At 29.2% G+C, this 23,335-nt stretch overlaps 2 protein-coding genes across 2 annotated transcripts; both read right to left on the bottom strand.

Moving 5' to 3' along the window:
* Positions 1-4,235: 4,235 nt before the first annotated feature.
* Positions 4,236-12,102, bottom strand: LOC131605469 (uncharacterized RING finger protein YBR062C-like). Its single transcript, XM_058877818.1, has 2 exons — positions 11,892-12,102; positions 4,236-4,681 (listed from the first exon to the last, which is right to left on the bottom strand). Exons 1-2 carry the CDS (start codon positions 12,100-12,102, stop codon positions 4,236-4,238), a joined length of 657 nt encoding a protein of 218 aa, XP_058733801.1.
* A 6,452-nt stretch (positions 12,103-18,554) lies between these two features.
* LOC131605468 (uncharacterized) lies at positions 18,555-22,039 on the bottom strand. The gene is made up of 3 exons (XM_058877817.1): positions 21,761-22,039; positions 20,624-21,700; positions 18,555-20,426 (listed from the first exon to the last, which is right to left on the bottom strand). Exons 1-3 carry the CDS (start codon positions 22,037-22,039, stop codon positions 18,555-18,557), a joined length of 3,228 nt encoding a protein of 1,075 aa, XP_058733800.1.
* Between the last annotated feature and the right edge of the window lie 1,296 nt (positions 22,040-23,335).

Genomic DNA, 23,335 nt, shown 5'->3' with positions numbered 1-23,335 from the left:
TCCCAACCTTTTTGTGAGGAAGCTTTCCATTGTTTACATATGCGGGAGACCACAATTCTTGTTTTAACTAGATGTTATTATGTTTAATCTTTTGTTTGTATTGACTTTGTGAAAGCATGAAAATGATCAAGGCATTTTGTTTGATTTTGAGCACAACTACCTTAGCCATATTGTCATTTCACCTTGTGAGTGTGTGATCTTTTGTTAACCCCCTTTGAGCTTTTTGTCATTATCCATTTCGCTTTTTGAACTTGAGAATTAGTTCGCTTTTTGGTGGATTTTGATTGTTGTTTTTTCTTGAACCCTCAACCTTTTGTTGTTGTATGAGTTTTTACCTTGCCTTAGTAAGTGGGAGTATTCATTGTATAACGTTGGTTGAATTCAAGTTGGGGAGAGCATTGATTATGTGCTTGTTTGGTTGGTTGAGTATGTGTTGAGGAAAGGAAAAAGAAAAAAAGAAAGAAAGAAAAATAAAGAAAGAGAAAAATAGAAAAAGAAAGAAAAAGAAAAAGAAAGAAAAAAGAGGAAAAGCTTTGAAAAATAGTAAGACAAAGAGTATGGAATAAATTGTGCTAATAAGTTTTGTGTTTGGTATGAAACTTGTGATGATGAAGAAGTGTGATTTAAATTATATTGTGTGAAACTTTGTGGAAGTAATTACTCCCTTAGTTTTAGGCAAGTTTTTGTTTCATTTAGCTTTAGGACTTATCACTTGTTTGTTTACCGAGCCGCATTACAACCTTGAAAAGCCCTTGTGATTTATGTTTTCATGTGTCAATGTGAATTTTTGAGATAAATGCATAATTTTGTCTATTGTTTGCAAGATTGTTGGATGAGTGAAAATTCTTCATTTTGTGTTTTTCATCTACCGATGATTCTTTTTGCTAGGTATGATTCATATGTGAACTTGCATTGTTTTAGAATGTTTGGCATAAATTTTGTATTTAGCATTGGTTTCATGTTTTTATGTTATCATCAAAGTAGTGGTAAGTAGTATACTTTGTGTGTACCGTTTTTGATTGAGCCATACATTTGTTTCCTTCTTTAAAACTTGTCGTTTCGTGATTCTTTGATTGATCTTTTTGTCATTTCGAGTTGTTTAGTTTTGTTCGAGGACAAACTTTCTTTTGAGTGAGATTTGTTTGTTTCTTGTTTGAGGACAAACAAGTCTAAGTTGGGGAGAGTTTGATGAGTGGTAAATTGTTGTGAATTTGAGTGTGAATAATTAGCACTCATCAGCTTATAAATGCATTTGCTTTTCGTCAATAAACCTTAACTTTAGTGTATATTTGGTATAGTTTACGTTATAGTGTATATATTGCGTTATCGTGTAAATATCATTGAGTTTAATTGTTTTCATCTTATTTTTGTAGGTATTCAAGCATTGATATTTATTCATAGTTAGATAGAGCATTGAATAAGCTTTCCAACGCTTCAAACCGGGCGAAAATCGGAGTTACGGTTCTCAAGTTATGGCCGAAACAGTGCAGAATTTTTGCTGTTCTGGTGTACTTCGCCGGGCGGAGCAATTGGCTCGCCGGGCGAAGCAGAAATACTCAAAAATGTGATTTGCTACTGCCTGGAGTCGCCGGGCGAACCGTTTGCGTCGCCGGGCGAAGCGGTACTGACTGAAACCCGTTTTAAGGGCCAAAAACACATTTTTTAGGTTATGGTTGGATATTTTAGAGCTCCAATCCATCCAATAGCATTTTTTGAGTGGAAAGATGCTAGAAAACACATTGGAGCTGTCAAATGGATGATCCGGGGTTGAATCCTTCATCAATCGGAGCCGACAAACCGGGAGATTTTTGGGTTTTTCTTCTTTTCTTCTCTTTGTGGTTTCATTTGTGGGTTTTGTGTAGATCTACTATGATCTCATGTATATTTGTTGACTATTATGTTATATAAATCTTGCTTTCATATTTTTATGGATTATTGTCTTAGATTATTGCTTTGTGGCTATGTGTTTGAGTTGCTATAGAGATGTAGGGCTCTAATGCTTATCTAGGATGATTTTCTATTAACTTAATTGCAGAGATGGATTAGGTTGATAATCACTTAGTGTCAGTGCTTAATGCGTCTGAGTGGTCGTGTTTGTCTGAGAGATCGACATTTACGGGAAGCTCGGATTTCTCATGTGTTGTTTAGGTGTCTGAGAGATCGTCACTTAGATAATGTTGTGGGTTGTGTTGTTGACATGTGGTAATATTGATAGGTTACAAGTTGAGTATATTTGGTCAATAAGTTTAAGTTTGTGAAGAGTAGATTATATGCAATACTTGATAGTTTCTTCTATTTGTAGAATGAATTTATTTTATGTTTATATGTTATATTTTCCTTGTTTACTTTCAATCCATTCAATCCAAACTCATAACTATGGAAACTGTTGAACGGCAGTTCAATGCACTAGTCCCTGTGGAGACGATAAATTCCCGGATAAATACTTCCAAAACTTTTGTTGCTTGCCGCTTTACCGCCTCCAACAAAATGGCGCCGTTGCCGGGGATTGGTGTTTTATTGAATTTGCATTGCAATAGTTTCTTTGGTTTGGAGTTTTGTATATATTGAACATATTGTATATTCTTACTTGTCTATATTTGTGTATATGTTTACTATACTTTCACATGTTTTCTATACTTGTACATTTGTTATATTATTGTTTGTTTTCCTTTCACGTTTGCTTGTGTGTGGTTAGGAATAGCCGGACGGAAGTAACTTGAAGGAACGTTCTTAAATAACAGGCGTCGAGCTAACGACGTAAAACAAGCACAAATTTGATACTGCAAAATGAAAATATATATATATATATTACAAAGAATAATTTGACCCGAGACTTCCAAGCAATAAATATAGTATATGAAATAAAAAACAATAAAACTCAAAATAAGATATTTCAAAAATAATAATAATTAATAAGTTTTTTTTTACAAATTTTTTTAAATGAACCTAATATGTCCGCATGCATTTCTCTAAATATTTTAGATAATTATTTATAAGAAGATTTAAATCAATGCTTTAGACGACATATCTGCAAACTACTTTTACGATCAATAGAGAATCAAATCAATTAAAGTATAATCTTTGTATCAATCAAAACAATAAATAATTTTTTTTCCTTCTAACATAAATCAACTACTATATATATATATATATATATATATATATATATATATATATATATATATATATATATATATATATATATATATATATATATATATATATATATATATATATATATATATATATATATATATATACAAAGAATATTTGACCCGAGACTTCCAAGCAATAACTCTCAAACCACTTGTTGTGAAAATAACTCTAGTATATGGAACAAAACACAATAAAAATCAAAATAAGATATTTCAAAAATAATAATAATTAATGTCTCACTATGTAAGCATATCCAAAGAAGAAGAAAATAAAGTTGACGAGGACACACCTATAATGTATTTATTCTGGTTCAATTAAATTAATATATTCAAGAGGAGCAACATCTCATGGATCCACTATATTTCACGAGAGATTATAAGATGAGTTACAAAAAATAATCGTTTCAAGTTTATAAGAATATCTTTTATTTTTTATTCAAGTTTTTTTCAATGTCATCCCCATTCAATATATGAATTACACAAATAAAAAATGTTTAAACGTTCATTCAAATCTACAATTCTTGTTTGAATTTAAAAACATTTATAAATAACAATTAACAATTTAGATTTCATAAAGTTTCTTGTTTGAATTTCCGCTAATAATTAACAATTATTGTGTTGAATCAGATTTTAAATTTATAATATTAATAACAAAATTTAACTCCTGTGAATATATTTCATAAAGTTTCTTGTTTGAATTTCCGCTAATAATTAACAATTATTGTGTTGAATCAGATTTTAAATTTTCTATATAAATAATTTTAAAAAAAAAATGTTCAAATTTTATAAAATTTCTAATTTCTTTTTGTTTCAATAAATTTAACTTATTTTCCAATTCCTTTTTCATATCATTGACTAACCTTAGGCTATATAAATGCCATAAGATAAGGGATCTAGTAACAAACTCTAGCACAAATACAAATATGATACTATACAAAGTAGGTCTACTTATAAACCATAATAATTGAAAATAGGGTAAGACCTTTATGTAGTTTAGGCTAAAGCGCACATTTGATTAGGGTAAGAAAATAGTAAAAACACAATAAATTAACTTAATTTCCATAACATTGATCCATCAATTCATACATTACTTAACAAATCTTGGCGACAAATTGGACAAGTTGTTTTCCCTCCATGTAACCAAGAATTGAGACATGATGAATGAAATTCATGAGCACACAAACCAAAAGGTTGAATCAACTCTCCTTTTTTAAATTCTTCCATGCAAATCGGACAGTTCGCAGTTCCATCATCTCCTTTAAAAGTTTTAAGGACTGGAAGCTCTTTTATCACACGTCTAGCATTCTCTGCTCTTCTATTAAACGAAACTTCAACTCCGGCTCCTCGTCTATCATGATTCATGCTAGCTCGAGCATTTTGATTTCTTATAATTTCATGTTGATTCCTTATGAGAATTCTGACTTCTTGTCTTTCATGATTCATGCTAGATCGAGTATTTTGATTTCTTAAAATTTCAGATTGATTTCGCCTGAATTCTTCCGCGAGTGTCCTGTTTAAATCTTTTTCTACGCATACATCACACATTATTAGACATAGAAATAATAAGATTGATGGCAAAAACATAAAAAATTCTAATACTAATTCCGAAGCCATATTCTATTAGTGAATAAAGAGATTTAAATCAATGAAATTTTTTTTGGGTGAATGAATGGGGTTTTAGTAAAACAATGGCCTTTCACTTTGTAATTTATAATTTATAAGTGAGCTTTGAAGGAATTTTATTTGTTCAAAAATTATATTTCCACCCGAAATATATTCCTTATTTTTCTTAACGGTTGTTTCCTAAATAGTATATATTCAAATTCAAAGAAAAAATATCAATTCTCAAATATAAGGTTATTTCAACTTTTTGTTACAGATTATTTTCAAATTCTTAAACTATCTTTTGTCGATGAACAAAATAGTCTTTATTTTAGGCACAAATGAGAGTGATTTTCTACTTTCTGTTTTAAAATTTTAAAAATTATAAATAGTTTCAATTTTAAAATTTTAAAAATTAAAGTTAATTTGAAAATTTTAAATATATATTATAAATATATAGTATTTATTTAATAGTAATTTAAAGATTAGTGGTTGAATTTATCAAATAATAATAATAATAATAATAATAATAATAATAATAATAATAATAATAATAATAATAATAATAATAATAATAATAATAATAATAATAATAATAATAATAATAATAATAATAATAATAATAATAATAATAATATTAATAATAATAATAATAATAATAATAATAATAATAATAATAATAATAATAATAATAATAATAATATTAATAATATTAATAATAATATTAATAATATTAATAATAATAATAATAATAATAATAATAATAATAATAATAATAATAATAATAATAATAATAATAATAATAATAATAATAATAATAATAATAATAATAATAATAATAATAATAATAATAATAATAATAATAATAATAATAATAATAATAATAATAATAATAATAATAATAATAATAATAATAATAATAATAATAATAATAATAATAATAATAATAATAATAATAATAATAATAATAATAATAATAATAATAATAATAATAATAATAATAATAATAATAATAATAATAATAATAATAATAATAATAATAATAATAATAATAATAATAATAATAATAATAATAATAATAATAATAATAATAATAATAATAATAATAATAATAATAATAATAATAATAATAATAATAATAATAATAATAATAATAATAATAATAATAATAATAATAATAATAATAATAATAATAATAATAATAATAATAATAATAATAATAATAATAATAATAATAATAATAATAATAATAATAATAATAATAATAATAATAATAATAATAATAATAATAATAATAATAATAATAATAATAATAATAATAATAATAATAATAATAATAATAATAATAATAATAATAATAATAATAATAATAATAATAATAATAATAATAATAATAATAATAATAATAATAATAATAATAATAATAATAATAATAATAATAATAATAATAATAATAATAATAATAATAATAATAATAATAATAATAATAATAATAATAATAATAATAATAATAATAATAATAATAATAATAATAATAATAATAATAATAATAATAATAATAATAATAATAATAATAATAATAATAATAATAATAATAATAATAATAATAATAATAATAATAATAATAATAATAATAATAATAATAATAATAATAATAATAATAATAATAATAATAATAATAATAATAATAATAATAATAATAATAATAATAATAATAATAATAATAATAATAATAATAATAATAATAATAATAATAATAATAATAATAATAATAATAATAATAATAATAATAATAATAATAATAATAATAATAATAATAATAATAATAATAATAATAATAATAATAATAATAATAATAATAATAATAATAATAATAATAATAATAATAATAATAATAATAATAATAATAATAATAATAATAATAATAATAATAATAATAATAATAATAATAATAATAATAATAATAATAATAATAATAATAATAATAATAATAATAATAATAATAATAATAATAATAATAATAATAATAATAATAATAATAATAATAATAATAATAATAATAATAATAATAATAATAATAATAATAATAATAATAATAATAATAATAATAATAATAATAATAATAATAATAATAATAATAATAATAATAATAATAATAATAATAATAATAATAATAATAATAATAATAATAATAATAATAATAATAATAATAATAATAATAATAATAATAATAATAATAATAATAATAATAATAATAATAATAATAATAATAATAATAATAATAATAATAATAATAATAATAATAATAATAATAATAATAATAATAATAATAATAATAATAATAATAATAATAATAATAATAATAATAATAATAATAATAATAATAATAATAATAATAATAATAATAATAATAATAATAATAATAATAATAATAATAATAATAATAATAATAATAATAATAATAATAATAATAATACTAATAATAATAATAATAATAATAATAGAAAGTGGTGGTTGTCAGTTATTGGTTAGTAGAGAGGTAACTGAAACTGAACATAGTGATAGTTGTAAAAAATATAGTGAAAGTGGTAGTCGATAGTGGTTGAATTAGTAATCATCAGAGGTGGATAATACGGTGATCAACAATGGTCAAGTGATGTTTTTTTATATTCGAAGTGATGGTAAGGTGGTGATTGTCAATGAGCTCAATCATGGTCAGGGCCGGCCCTAGGGCCTCACATTTTTATTACATATTTATGTAATTCTATTTGATTGATTTTTTAAAAAATAATTTTTTAAATTATATTATATATCAATTAAATAATAACAACACCTATTTGAAAGATATAATAATAACAAACATCTATGATGTATATTTTTCAATTTATTATTTTGAAAATAATAAAAGGGGTGATGCACTGACAGTGTAAAATATTTTTATACTGTCAACCAATCACCATCTATGTATTCAATTAAACTATTTTTTTATTTAAAAAAAACTTAATGACATGGCACATTTATGATTTTATATTGGATGACTGTGTAAAATTATTTTACACTGTGAGTGCACTACCTTTTAACTCTTTAAAAATTACACGTATAGATGATAATTTTTTTTAAACTTTATATCTAAATATTTTCTTTTATAATCATGAAATTGTTTTTCAATTATGTTTTATTAAACAATGAGAAGAATGTTTAAATGAGTTAATTGTATTATTAATTAAAATAAATTATTAAATAAAATTAATTATAATAATTTAATATTTTACCCCTTAAAACATCTAAATTATATTAATTTTTTAATTTTTTTACTATATTAAAAATATTTACTTTTAAATTTCGCCTCAGGCCTCCAGATGTGTTGGGCCGGCCCTGATCATGGTTAATGATGGTTATATTGATAATCGAAAATGGATGAGTGAATGAATGGTTAAAACTAATAATAAGAGTGGTGGTCAACAACGATGACAATGATAATTTGTAGTGGTCAAATTGATGGTGGCTAGTGATTAGATTAGTGGCTATTAAGAGCATCTACACTGGGTGTTATGAAAGTAGTTTCACAATAACCAATGCCACTGCATCAGGGTGTTATAGATAATTAGTCTTTTAATGGATAATATAATAAAGCCACCGTGGTTAAAGAATATCACTGTGTCTTAACTTTTTCCTTTTTTTTCCTTTCTAGATGTTGATGTTTCCCCAAAGTTTGGACTCCTTTTCCATCCGATACTTTTCTAGATGCTTCTAATGTATTTTCTAAAAAAATTACATTCAATGCTTTTCCGAATGTCTCTGATGTATCTTCATATTGTTTCTTGTCCTTCCATGGCTTTTATGGATGTTTCTAATGCATTTCCCAGAGGTTGATACATTCAATGCTTTTCTGAATGTCTCTGATGTATCTTTAGTTTGGATTCCCTATTCATGCAATTCTTTTCTTGGTGTTTCTAATGTATTTTTCAGAGGTTGTTACATTCGATTATTTCCTTAATGTCCCTGATGTATCTTTAGATCGGTATCTTTACCATCCAATGCTTTTTTTGATGTTTCTAATGTATTTTTCAAAGTTATTACATTCAATGCTTTTCTGAATTATTCTGATGTATCTCCAGATGTGTTTCTTGTTCATCCAATGCTTTTCTGGAGGTTTTTGATGTGTTTTTCCAACGTTGTTACATTCAATACTTTTTTGAAAGTCATTGATGTATCTTCATATTGTTCCTTTTTATTCAATGTTTTTCTGGATGTTCTTAATGGAATCTCCAATGAAGTAACCATTCAATACTTTCCTAAATGTCTTTGACGTATCTTTAGATTTGGTCTAATTCCACATGTAATTCTTTTCTAGATGTTTCTGATGCATTTTCTAGAGTGGGTTTCTCTTTTGCATCTAATGCTTGTCTAGCATATCCATCATATCTTTCTAAGGTATGTCCCTCTTATTCTAAGTTTCGTTGGATATTTCTTGTCATTCAGACAGATCTCTAGAAATATCTTGTTTTCCCCAACAAGTCTTTCTACCTCATTCAATCCTCAATAAAATTTCTATTACGAGTATTTACCATAATTTCCACAAAGTCTTTTTCTCATATCATACCCCAGTAAAAAAGGAAAAAAAATAGTTCATTCATAGCATAGCATGACATTGCATCAAAGGACAAAAATTGACTATTAAAATATTTAATTTTCTCTCACTGCGACTATACAAAGAATGACTTTCTTCATATACTTTGATTAAATATATTTAATTAGGGGCACCTGTCATATCTCTCTTTTTGCCCCTTACCCTTTACATTCATCTAATGCATAACATCATTTTGATCATTTGACATTAAAAATAAAGAAGGTAAATGCAAGGCCACAAAGCCAATGTCAACCTTGTTTTGAATTTCTTTATTCAATTTGAATTTGGTTAGCCATTTGATTTTAGTTGAATTTTGAAATTCAATTTAAAAAATATTAGCAAAAGTTCTTTTTTCAAAAGCCATTTTTTCAAGACATCCTCAAGTCACTTTTTAAGCCATTTTTATGCTATTTCTTGTCAAGTTTGTAAACCAAATTTCAAGTTACTTTACAAGATATTTTGAAGCCATTGTTTTAACTATTTTACTCGAGCCATCTTTTAGCGCCATTTTTGAGCCATGAGTTTTTGCATTTGTTGGTACCACATTACACTCCACAACCATTCATGTTTTGCTTGCAGTAGACAAATTTCACAATTCACACAATTTTCATTCTAAATTCAAAATTTCATAACAAACATTATATTCAAATTAAAAACAAACACAAAACAAAATTAAGTTCATCTCATTACATAGCATCTCAACCTTACATTTACATTTTATAAAGGGTTAATGCTTTTATTTATATTTTATTAGCCATTTTTTTCTTTTAAGATTTTATGATCTTCCAAATTAGGGTTAATGTTTTGGTAACTTGGGCTTAGGGCCAGTTGTTTCAGCTTTAAAAAAATGGATCTTTTCTTTATATTTTTTAAAATAGATTTTCTAAAATCGTTTCTCAAAATATTACAAGTTTTTTTATATTCGTTTCTTCTAAAATGAAACACTAATTTTGACATCTTATAACATAAACATACATAATTGAAGACCAAAACTTAGTCAAAATCATAATTTTTTCAAATAGTTGTATTTCAAAAATACTTTTTATGAAAATCTATTTGAAATAACTTCAAAATTAAGTGACTTTTTGAAATTTTGATATCTAAAATTTTTCCCCATAAATAGATGAAATACCTAAAATCACATTTTAAGAATAACTATTCAAACAAATTTTTCATTTGAAACTTTTATAAAAAATTTCTTTGTAAAAATTTTTTTCACAAAATTTAGTAACACTATAAAAATCATTTTTAAAAAAAACCAAAACAAACGGGCCCTTAGTTTGCATGAGCTTTATTCAATTCTTTTTTGTAACCCTTCATTTCAATTCGCACCCCTCCCTTTCTAGTTACTATTTTATTTCGATAAATCATTAATCTTTTTTTAGTTATTAAAATTTTGTTGATTAAACATTGAATTAATTTTCAATTGATTATTCTTGATAATTAATTTAAATTAACCTAATTAATTAATTTTAATCGATTAATTTTGATACTTAACCATCATCCATTTGTTTAGTTACTATGTGCTTCATTTTATCCCCATTGTCAAGTGTACCACCATCCCTTGATTGTAACTCCTCGCACTACTTTGTTTTGATTCTTTTAGGTTTGTATGCTTAATTGAGTTAATCAACAACTTGACCTCTAAAATTTTCTTTCAAGATAAAAATGTTTGATCCAACACCGAGATATTTTCCAATCAAATTTAATCAAATGCAAGTGCTTGATCAAACGTCAAGTACCTTTTCTCCGTTCATTCAAATAATTTCATAATCAAACGCTTGATCCAACGTCAAGTCGTCTTTTCAAAATACTTTTCTCAAATAAATGGAATGAAAAAGGAAATGATTGTGCGTATGCCTCTTCTTTCTTCGAGTACTAGGACATTATCGTCTGGCTCAATGTTAGAGTACTTGTCTTCCAAATCAAAATTCTATAATTAAAACGAGTTTGGTTCATTTCTATGGTGGATGAAAAAGGAGTGATTGGGCATAGGCCTCTTCCTCTTGAAGTAATAGGACATTGTTGTAGAGCTCACTGTCTGAAGACTTGTCTTTCGCCAAAGAATTGTGACTATACTCGCCTCACACTTTCCCAATAATTTTGGATGAAAACACCACTACGGAAAACCCAATTAATAACGGTTGGGAAAGATATATAACAATGCGGGCTCATGCGTTATTGTTCACCATATCATTGTAGAAAATAAAACTCACATTTGTGATAAAGTTATATGAATAATGTTAATAGAATCATATTTATAATATCACATAATTGTATCTCATTCAATTGTACTAGAACAAACAATCTACAGTTTACGCATTACATAACATCACATAATTGTAACTTGGTGTTTTTGGTGTCTTGTCTCTTGGTGTCTTGACTCTAAAGACCTACAATTTCAAATAATTATACTTGTTAGTAAAAATACTTGGAAAATATAACATACATGAATATATTATGAATAAATAATAAATTATGTACTTGTTAATTTTCTCAATTGCCTTCTTTATAATCGATTTGAATAGCATGGACAACATCTCCATCAACTTCATCATATGAGGTGGGAACTTGTGTTGTGTAAGAAGGTGTGGACGGAATATCAAGAATTTCATCACTAATAGGAATGTGTTTTCCTGGGAGAACGGTTGACCATTTCCCCGATATATCTGACGGGTCGATAACATAGAAAACTTGTTTTGCTTGGGAAGCCATGATGAAAGGTTCGGTCATAAAATATGCCTTGTCAAGGTCGACCTGGACGAATCCTAAGTTATCAATGTATACACAATTACTATTATTGGGAATCCACTTGCATTTAAATAAAGTCACTTTAAAAATAACATAATAAATCTCTCAAATCTTATCAATGACACCATAAAATGCGGTAGTTGCTAATACAGGGTTCTTATCTTTCGAACTAGGGAAATACATCGATTCGGCTTCAACCATAATCCCACTATTTTGCATTGTACTACGGTTATCTTTTGATTTCGTATAAAGGATATATTGACCATTGTCGTATGCAATCAAAGTAATGACACAAAATTTTGGCTCGTACAACAACCATTTAAGTATCTCGGATGCACTACGATCATTAGATACACTTTTATTAAACCAATCTATGAATCTCTTGTTATGCTCTATCAACAACAACTTATCACTCATTCGGGGATATTTCTTCCTCAAAAGTCTTTTGTGAGATAAAAGTTGAACTTCATTTATATTATTCAATATATAGAAATGTGCTTGAATAACTACATCCCAAGCCATTGACTTAACATTTAGACCTTGAATACCTCTTCCGTCTATATGATCAGCATGACGAGACTTTGGAAAGCCTATAGAATCTACTTCTGACAAATAGTTTGTACAAAACTCAACAGCTCCTTCAATGATGTACCTTTCAATAATCGAAGTTTCTGGTCGGTGATGATTCTTCGTATATCCTTTAAAGATCTTCATATATCGCTCTATGGAATACATCCACCTTAAATAAACTAGACCACAAAATCTGATTTCTCTAACTAGATGAACAAGTAAGTGAACCATAATGTCAAAAAATGATGGAGCAAAATACATTTCCAATTGACACAAGATTATGGCAGCCTCATCTTCTAACTCATCTAACTTTTTGAAATCAAGAACTTTATTACATATGAAATTCCATATGAACAAATTACATGTTTCATCACTTTTCCAAAATGGACATCTCCAAAATAGCCTTCCTTTATTTTGTCCCTTCTTGCATTGGTACGAAACCATACGACCATCACAACCACGAAAATATCCAGATCGAGATTTTAGAGGGGAAGAAGACATAGAAACACCTTTGGATGAGTTTGTCTTCAAATGTGACATTGAAACGAAACTGAACAACAACAATGTCAAAAATATTTGACGTACCTCAAAGTAGAACATTGTGTAGATGTTGTTGTCTTCTTTCTGACGAAGTCTACGACATTGATGTTAGGGTTGTTTCTTTTATTAGTGGAAAAATAGAAACTAAGCGTTTAATATATATATATATATATATATATATATATATATATATATATATATATATATAGAATCACCACTGTGTAACAACGGTTTTACAAAAGAATCGTAGAGATATCCCTATTATTTTTTATTGAAATATAAATAAAAATGAAAAGACACGCATTAACGTAAAAGAAATAAATTATTTTAGAGAGTTGAGGTTCGAACACAAGAAAGCTTGATTGTATCACCACGGTTACGGAAGTACCCTTAATTATATCTTTAAGCTTTTTAATTAAATAATAAAAATAATATGTTAGCGCTTGAGTTTAGAAGTGTCGCCACGATTTTGGGAAGAACCGTGGTAACTTTGACGTTGTTGTAAGCGGGTTTTGTAGTAGTGTCACTATATATATATATATATATATATATATATATATATATATATATATATATATATATATATATATATATATATATATATATATATATATATATATATATATATATATATATATATATATATGATCAAATGACACCAAGGTGTCACACTTAGTAATATGACACCTTTGATAATTCTTTACCGCATATCTGTATAACAAAATTCACTGTTGGATTGAAAGCTAACATCATATAGAACAAGATTTGCTTCTGCAATACGTCTCTGAGTTTTGATGATAACAATATGTATGAACAATTTTATTATTGTTATGCTAACGTTTATTATTAATGAGTACTTAACAAACATGTTTGATTCTGATGAGAAGGCAAACATATAATTATCTAGTTCAATCAAACAAACCACTTATTCAAATCAACTAACAATTGCATGACACACAATATTGAACATGTGTTAGGAAAAGAATATTGTTATCAACTATGATGAAACAAACATCAGGAAAATGGTAATGAATCAACAACTACCAGCTTGTGTCATTAATTATAATAACTTAAAGCTTCTCTCAAAAAACTTTAAATATAAGTGGAACACATATATAGATGGAACCTTACCAATGGGTCCTTTCCCAGCATATCAAGTAAATATAAATCTCCAAATTTATTACAAAGGGAGAAATCCTACAAAATATAAAATTCAAATTCTAGTAACACGCATTACGACTTAAAGCCCTTGCACAATCAAAATTCAGAGGATGCATATCAACAAGCTATAACAATCATTGATTCCTTTGTCAAAATATTGTTAGCAAAGTTTTGCATGTTATTGTATAATGGTATCAATTGGAGAAAGGGGGGAAACTTACAGTAGTGTAAAATGCCCCTCCACCATAACCACTATGTGAGAGGAAGCTTCTGCTAAATGGTAACTACATATCACATGTTCAAGATTTAATTTTGTATGTAACAACATTCTTCAGGACCTATAATTGCAACCAACGAAAATCTATTTGATGACACTCCTACATGTTACCGTCATTCTTCTTCCGAATCATATTCATGGAAGTTTCCATCACAGTTTTAAAAACCATACAAAAGCCTACTTTAACAGATTCCTCTAGTACACACCAAGTAACCATCTCCACTGCCAAGCCTAGACCGTTTCCAAAACCACCACAACTTCAAGCTACACAAACCCAAACCAACTCATACTACACATTTTATTTAACCTTTATATACATCTAGAATTAACTAACCTAGTTTCATTGCACACGATTACAACACGAGTTATTTTGAACCATCTCCTAGGTATCAACACGAGGTATTTCTTCTTCAAGTTGCATGGAGAAAGCAAAAAAAAAAAATAGCTGCATGTATTTCACTTCTTAGGTATCATATTATCATATTAACATTTTCCTATATAAAAAAATAAAAAAATAATTACTGGTTTATTGTAACATGCAAGAGAAAGATTTTCCAAAAAGAACACAAAAAGTGTATGATAAATTTGTTGTTGTATATATTTGTTAAAATTTATTATTATAACATTTCTCTTAAGCATATCATCAAATAATGTGTGAACATTCTCATGTGAATTCTTTTGATATAGAAAGATGATCCTTAAATCTCATCTAAAGGTTAGCTACCAAGCACCCCGAGATATAAGTATGGATCAAGTGGGATGTTTGTTTTAGGTGTTTGGAGTATTTTTTTTATCACTGAGTTAGAGTAGTGCATTGAGTTAGATAAAGGTGAAGAAGGGGAATATATCAAATTTAGGGAGGCTTAAAACCCCCGCAATATAACATGTTTTTTTGCAGTGTTGAATTTAAGTGACATGGCGTGACACGTTGCGTGCCACGTCAGCTTCCGTTAGAACAAATAGACGGCAAGAACTAAAATTAGGGACGGAAAATTTTAAGAGCACCATTCTTTAAAGGAAAATTTTATAGGGACTAAAATTGAATTTTGACTTATTTATAGGGACCACAAACATGTTTAACCCTTTTTAAAATCATTAGGCCGGTTTCCTACCTAAAGAGAAAGTCTTACACAAATACAATATTTATACACAAAGTTTGTGAACATAAATTAATATAATTAAATAATGTATATTATTAATATATTTAAATGGGTGACGTCTAGAGACGAACCAAACTCACCATATGATATTTTTAATGGTCTAATTTATTAAAGGCTAAATACTACTTTTGGTCCATTATCTCTAGGTCTATTTTGATCCTTCAATTTTAAAAAAGACTAATTGTCGTTGCTTCAGATTAAAATAGTTTATTGGATTAACCATCGCTTAAAATAGTGGAATTCATAGGTCTTCATTCTTTTCTCTTTGATTTCTTTTGTAAAATGAAAATATGAAGCAGAGAAGGAGAACATAAAGGAGAGCGAACGAATGAGAACGAACAGAGGAAAACGAACGGAGGCGGGTAGATGAAGGAGAGCGAACATAGACGAACGAAGGAAGGCGAAGTTGTGCAAAGCTGAGAAGGAGAAAATGAATACGAATTTTATGCAATTTTGACAAAGGTTAGTAAATAAGTTTAGGATTTAAAATTTTAGGTATTGTATGATGGATGCAACTTAAATCTTTAGGCATTCAAGTTTTAGGGGTTATCTATTAATGCATGCAAATGTTAAATGGTTAGGTATTAAATGTTTTTCATATATGCTGGAAAATAGGTATAGATGGAAAAATATTTGCATCAGACAATACATCATGCTGGTGAATTCACTGATAATGACTTAACTGTGTACGAAGGAGGAAAAACTCATGAACTAAAATTAGATGTAGACAAGTGAATTTTTATGAGTTAGTAGATGTACTCAAAGACTTAGGTTATGTTAAATTAGATGAAAAAATTAATTTGATAAGATAATTATGTTGACTTAGGTTATGTTTAAATAGGGTATATTAAAAATGACGAGATCTTTTGTAAATATAAGACTTTTATATATATCAAACAGATATCTTAATATCATAAAACATAAATATTATATATATATATATATATATATATATATATATATATATATATATATATATATATATATATATATATATATAATTTGTTTATTCACATTTCAATCAAATTGAGCTCAAGAAATGTCAAATGTCACTTTTATATTTTTATTTTTTTTATTTGACACATTTATCTCATCAAATTACATTCACTACTTTTATCTCATCTACTATATTTTTTATTATTACTTTAAATTTTCTAACAGATTTTTATTATGTGAAATAAATATAAGTTATAAATATTATTTTGATCCTAATTGCTAAATGTTTAATTTTTTTATAAAACTTCTATTTACTTTATATTTCAAACTTTTATATATTTTTCAATTCCTTTTCAATATCATTAGCTATCTTAAATTCTTAGTCTAAATAAATGCCGGGTAGTTACAGTGACTCACCAATTAATGCCTTAAGATAAGGGATCTAGTAACAAATTACTTTTGACAACTATTATTCTATAACTAACCAACTAATAGTAATATTAAAACATTCAATTTAATTCCTAATAAACAGTGATTACACATACTAGGTCTCATTAAAATAATTTAATGTAGTTTTGGCTAAAATAAGCACTTGATTAGGGTAAGAAAATAGTAAAAACCAATAAATTATCTGAATTTCCATAACATTGATCCATCAATTCATAAAAGTTGTTTTCCCACCAAATAATCAAGAAATAAGATGTGATTAGCTACACACATTTGATCGAAATAAAAAACAGAAATTCCATCATCTTAATTTCTCGGTCTCTTATCAACAACAGTTAACAAATTTTGACGACAAATTGGACAAGTTGTTTTCCCTCCATGTAACCAAGAATTGAGACACGAGGAATGAAATTCATGAGCACACAAACCAAAAGGTTGAATTAACTCTCCTTTCTTAAATTCTTCCATACAAATTGGACAATTAGCCGTTCGATTTCCTTTAAAAGTTTTTAGGAGAGGAAGCACTTTTATCGTTCGTCTAGCATTCTCTGCTCTTCTATTGAACGACACATCACCTCCTGCGCCTCGTCTATCATGATTCATGCTAGCTCGAGCATTTTGATTTCTTATGATTTGAGGTTGATTCCTTCTGGATTCCTCCATGGATGTCTCATTTGAATCTTCTACGTTTCCGGTCGGACGTATTACACATGATGAACATAACACACATATAAATAAAAATAATAATACTGAGAATAGAATAATAAATTCTAATAATTCGGAAGGCATGACTTATTTGGTGAACAGAGAGAAAATAATGAACTTTCACTTTGTAATTTATGTGAGGTTTGAAGAAATTTTATTTGTTCAAAATTTATAGTTCCGCCCACAAAATTATTCCTTATTTTTCTCAACGGTTTAGAGTATATTAGACTTTCTTAATAGTATATTAAAATTTAAAGGAAAAGTAACAATTCTCAAATATTATAACATTATGTTCAACTTTTTCCGGTAGATTATTTTCAAATTCTTTTACTTTCTTTGGTCTATGAACATAATAGTCGTTATTTTAGGCACAAATTGGAGTGATTATCTACTTTCTATTTTAAAATATTTAAAATTTTAAAAAAAGTTTCAATTAAAAATTTTAAAACTAAAAGTTAATTTCAACTATAAAAATAAATGATTTAATAAAGTATTTATTTAATAGTAATTTAAAAATAGTGGTTGAATTTATCAAAATAGTTATAATAGTTTTTTTTTAAATAAGCAATGGAATTAAAGGGAGCAAAAGGGATGCTCCTCCCCGATACAACAAAGAAAAACTACCTCTCAAAACAAAGAAGAGGAAGAATATTCCAATAATGAAAACTACAAAGATTAACTCTCTTATGAGTGGTGCATAACCACCTCCAAGATTGTAATACAATATCCGTCATGCATTCGGTAAAACTAAAATCTTCCTTCTCAAAGATCACTGCATTGCGCTTTAACCAAATCATCCAAACCGTAGCGAGCCAAACGGTACCCACAATCATACGCTTATTTAAGCAAGGAACCTTCTCATAAAAATAAAAGAAATCCCCAAACTCCTCTAAAGTCATAAATTCGGATAAATCAAGCCACATAAACACCCTTCTCCAAATACGGATAGAAACATTACACAAGAAGAAAAGATGAGATAATGATTCCTCCTCGGTAGAACATAAAGCACAAACCGAATCAATTCCTCCCACCAAAACACCCCTTCTCACCAATTGATCTCTAGTTGGTATTCTATTTAGTAAAAATCTCCAACCAAAACATAGAATTTTTGAAGGAACTTTGAACTTCCATAAATAGTTAAAGGCTAATACCTTATTACTTTCCATTGGAGGACCGGAAAGAGACGCCTTGAAAAACTCATAGCACGAATTAACAGAAAAACACCCACTAGAAGACAAAGTCCAGGAGAAGCTGTCGTCACAATACTCCTTGACCGGCACCGCGTTCAGAACAGCCAGCATGTCTTTAAGCGCTGCTGCCAGCTGCTGAGAGGGATAAAGAGCCTCCCCTGAACCGCTGCCAGCACCAGCCGGACTGCCCACAGTGGCAGCAGACGGTGCACTACTGCTGTGTCTGCCGGATTGATGCAGATCCGCGGCAACAGCAGCCGCATTACTCCCTTCGACAAACCAACTTGAGTAATTCCAGCACCAAACTCCTTCAACAAAAGCCCCTGCAAGATATATAGAATCCAAAAAATTTCCGGCTAGAGAGAATAAAATAGGAAAGGATTCCATAAGAGATTTTTGACCCGCCCAAGACGCGTACCACAACGGAGTAGAGGCTCCATTGCCAATATTACATTTAATAGCACTCGTAAAATGATCAAAAAGGAGCCTTTCAAAATTGTCCGAGACTATTAAATCCCTCCACCAATGAGACTCCTTTTTAGACAAGGATGAGACATCCCCTATCAACACTTTAAGCCTCAAATTGCCATATCTAGCTTCTAACAAATCCTTCCACACCGCCTCCTTTTCCGTGAGAATATGCCACTTCCATTTACTTAGTAAAGCTACATTCATGATCTCCACATCTTTCACTCCCAAACCTCCTTCCTTTCTTGATTTGCAAACCGTATCCCAACTAACCCAATGGATGGATTTGTCACGATCACCTCCGCCCCATAAAAACTTACTTTGGATGGATTTTATTTCTTGCAAAACCTTCTTAGGGGCCTTGTAAAAAGATAAAGAGTAAATCGGAATTGCACTAAGAACCGAATTAATCAACTCCACCCTACCCGCCATGCTAAGATATCTTCCTCTCCACACATTTAACCGTTTTCTAAACATAGCTAGAAGATCCTTCCACATAGATAGTTTCCTAGGACTATCGCCAACTCTCACCCCAAGAAATTTAAACGGAAAAGTACCCACTTTACAAGTCAAGAAAGACGAAGCCGCCTCCAAATACCAATCTCCCACATTAATCCCATAAAGATTACTCTTGTGAAAATTAACTCTTAGACCCGTCATCATTTCGAAACCTCTAAGGATAGCTTTCATGCTCCATAAATTTGCGGTATCTTCTTCGGCCAAAATGATAGTATCATCCGCGAATTGTAGCAAGTCCACCTCCTTGTTCTCTTTGTAACAAAACCCCCGAAATTCCCCTAACTCCTTAGATCTTTTCATAAGAGCCGTAAGAACCTCCATGACCAAAACGAACACGAAAGGAGACAAGGGGTCACCTTGTCTAAGGCCTTTCTCAATTTAAAATCTTTAGTAGCACTCCCATTGACAAGGATGGACAAAGAATTAGTGAAGATACAACACTCCATCCACCTCATCCACCGGTCTCCAAACCCCATCCTCTTTAAAATATATCTAACAAAATTCCAACTCACCCTATCGTAAGCCTTCTCAAAATCGACTTTCAAAACCACACAACTCCTTTTATCTCTTTTAGCTAAATCCAACACCTCATTCACAACAAGGACTCCATCCATTATGTTTCTTCCTTCAATGAAAGCCGATTGATTGTTCGAAACAAGTTTCCCGATCACCCTCTTAAGCCTATTTGCCAACAACTTAGCCAAGATCTTGTACAAATATCCTACCAAACAAATAGGACGATATTCATTCAAGGATTGAGGGTTATTCACTTTAGGCACTAATGTGATGAAAGAGGAAGTGCAAGCTTTTATAAGTTTAGCCCTCTCAAAGAAGTCTTGCACAAAAGTGAGGATATCCTCCTTTATCACCTCCCAAAACTTTTTAAAGAATTCTAAAGTAAACCCATCCGGACCGGAACTTTTATTCCCATCACACGACCAAACCGCCTCTTTTACTTCCTCTTCCGAAAAACCCCTCTCCAACCAAGAAACCTCTTCCTCCTCCAAAGAGTTAAAGACAAGGCCTTCCGGTATCGGTCTCTCCATATCCTCCTCCTTATAGAACTCACAAAAATGTCTACTAACCTCCTCTTTAATATTCACTACTCCTTCTATTCTCCCGTTTGAGACTTCTAAAGAAGTTATCGCTTTACGCCTATATCTCTCCTTCAAAGAATTATGAAAAAACTTAGTATTCTTATCTCCCTCCTTCAACCAAAGGTTTCGAGACTTTAACCTAAGCATACTCTCTTTGATATTCAAATAATTCCAAAAGTCTTTAGTAGCCAAACTTCTATCTATTACCTCCTTATCAATACCTCCCCCAAAGTTCACCTCAATCACTTTATCAAGAGTATTGATCTTCTCTGAAGCCTCCTCCACCTTCAAGTCAATCCAACCAAAAACCTCCCTATTCCACACCCGAAGCCTCTCCTTAAGCCTTTTAAGTTTTTCATAAAGCACAAAATCCCCCCTCCCTCTAACCTCCAACTTCTTCCATTCTTGAACAACAAAAGAATAGAAATCTTCATTCTTGAACCAAGAGTTATTGAAGCAAAATGGTTTTGGACCCCAATCAAGCTTACCCACCTTCAAAATAATTGGGGCATGATCCGAGATATCTCTTCTTTCTATTCATTGATCAACCACCTCCCATATCTCTAACATCTTCTTAGAAATTAAGAATCTATCTAATCTACTCATAGCTTTGCCATTGTCTTTGAACCAAGAGAACCTCCCTCCGACGCAATTAACATCTATCAAACCCATAACCTCCACAAAGTTACGGAAGTCCTCCATCCCTCTCCAACACCGATGACCTCCCTCTCCTAACCTCTCCTCTTTCTTCAAAACTTCATTGAAATCCCCAACAATACACCATTCCTCATGTTTTCTACCATTTTTAAGAGTGATCAAAGAATCCCACATGGAGAGCCTATCTAACCTCTTACAAGGCGCGTAGACATTAACGAGGTTAAACTCCACTCATTTCCAAGAAACATTGATACCAACGAAACCTTTCTCCGAGAAAATATAATTAACTGTACTTACTCCTTTCCTCCATAAGATCACCATTCCACCCGAGGCTCCAACGGAATGACTCGCCGTCCACTCAACATCATTACCACCCCAAAACTCTCTAGCTAGAACATCGTTGAAATTAGTTAATTTCGTCTCTTGTAAGAAACACACATCAATTAAATTTGACTGAACCAAAAAGCTAACTTTTTTTCGTTTAGAAAGAGTACCACCCCCTCTGATATTATAAGAAAGCAAATTCATCGGACACTTTCTTTTAACTCCTTCAGACTCCTCATCCCCTCCTTATCTCTAAACTCCAATTCATTAATCCTCCTCTCATTCACAGCATCCTCCTTACAACTCACCACCCCCAAATTACAAACAGAATTCCACACCTTCATACCCACATCCGTTTTCTCACCGAACCGATTATTACATCTAATTATATCGGAATCCGCTAAGGAAGATCCAGAAAAAGACCCACCTGATGAAATGGGATCTGTCGAAGATGAGCTAATAAGATTGATACCTTCAGTCCCTTCATTCGGTTCGATCCTTCCTCTGCTTCTACCACCTTCATCACCTCTAGCAGATCTTGGGGCGATACAAGCATAATAGGAAGAGGAGATAGAAACGCGTTCACCCAAATCTGCATTCAGGCTTTTTTTTTTCTTCTGCTCTTTTTTTCTAAAACAAGGGCCTTTAGGTAAATTCGCCGGCACCGCTCCCTTGCAAACACTTCTGCAGACCTCATCAAATGTTTTTGGCCCACTTAACCGATCCAAAGATAGTCCAGGCCCATTTGACTTAAATCCACTTTGACTCAGGGCTGAGTCAGCATGCTTCCCACTTACCTCCAATGCCTCCGGACCGCTAGACTCCCCCACACAACTGATTTTACCTTGTGATCCTTTGACATTTAATGCTTCCTTACTATTTGCCTCGGGAAGCGCCTTATTACCATGAGAAGAAAAATCAAAACCCACCTTTTCATGAATATTCTGACACTGCGTATTAGAACGAGAAAACAATAACCTGTCCCTTAAAAAAGGTTCTGTCCCATCAACCTCCACAAACGGCGTTACACCTTCCTCCCTAATTTGACCTTCTTCTTCCTCCTCCCCATTGGACATGCCTACCTCCGCCTGGGAAGAAACCTCAGAGTCCGATTCCTCCCCGAAAGGCCTAAGCTTAAGGCTGTCA

Source organism: Vicia villosa, linkage group LG5 (assembly GCF_029867415.1).
Source record: "Vicia villosa cultivar HV-30 ecotype Madison, WI linkage group LG5, Vvil1.0, whole genome shotgun sequence".
Lineage (NCBI taxonomy): Eukaryota > Viridiplantae > Streptophyta > Magnoliopsida > Fabales > Fabaceae > Vicia > Vicia villosa.
The sequence above is the reverse complement of the archived record's forward strand: the minus strand, read 5'-3'. Positions and strand labels throughout refer to the sequence as shown.

Coding starts and splice junctions, on each gene's coding strand:
- LOC131605469 (XM_058877818.1), bottom strand. CDS start 12,102: ATGGCTTCCCAAGCAAAACAAGTTTTCTATGTTATCGACCCGTCAGAT. Junction 4,682..11,891: donor TCAAATCGATTATAAAGAAG/GCAATTGAGAAA, acceptor ATGTATGCGTAG/AAAAAGATTTAAACAGGACA.
- LOC131605468 (XM_058877817.1), bottom strand. CDS start 22,039: ATGTGGGATTCTTTGATCACTCTTAAAAATGGTAGAAAACATGAGGAA. Junction 21,701..21,760: donor AGATGTTAGAGATATGGGAG/GTGGTTGATCAA, acceptor ATTATTTTGAAG/GTGGGTAAGCTTGATTGGGG. Junction 20,427..20,623: donor TTGAGAAGGCTTACGATAGG/GTGAGTTGGAAT, acceptor TTGGTCATGGAG/GTTCTTACGGCTCTTATGAA.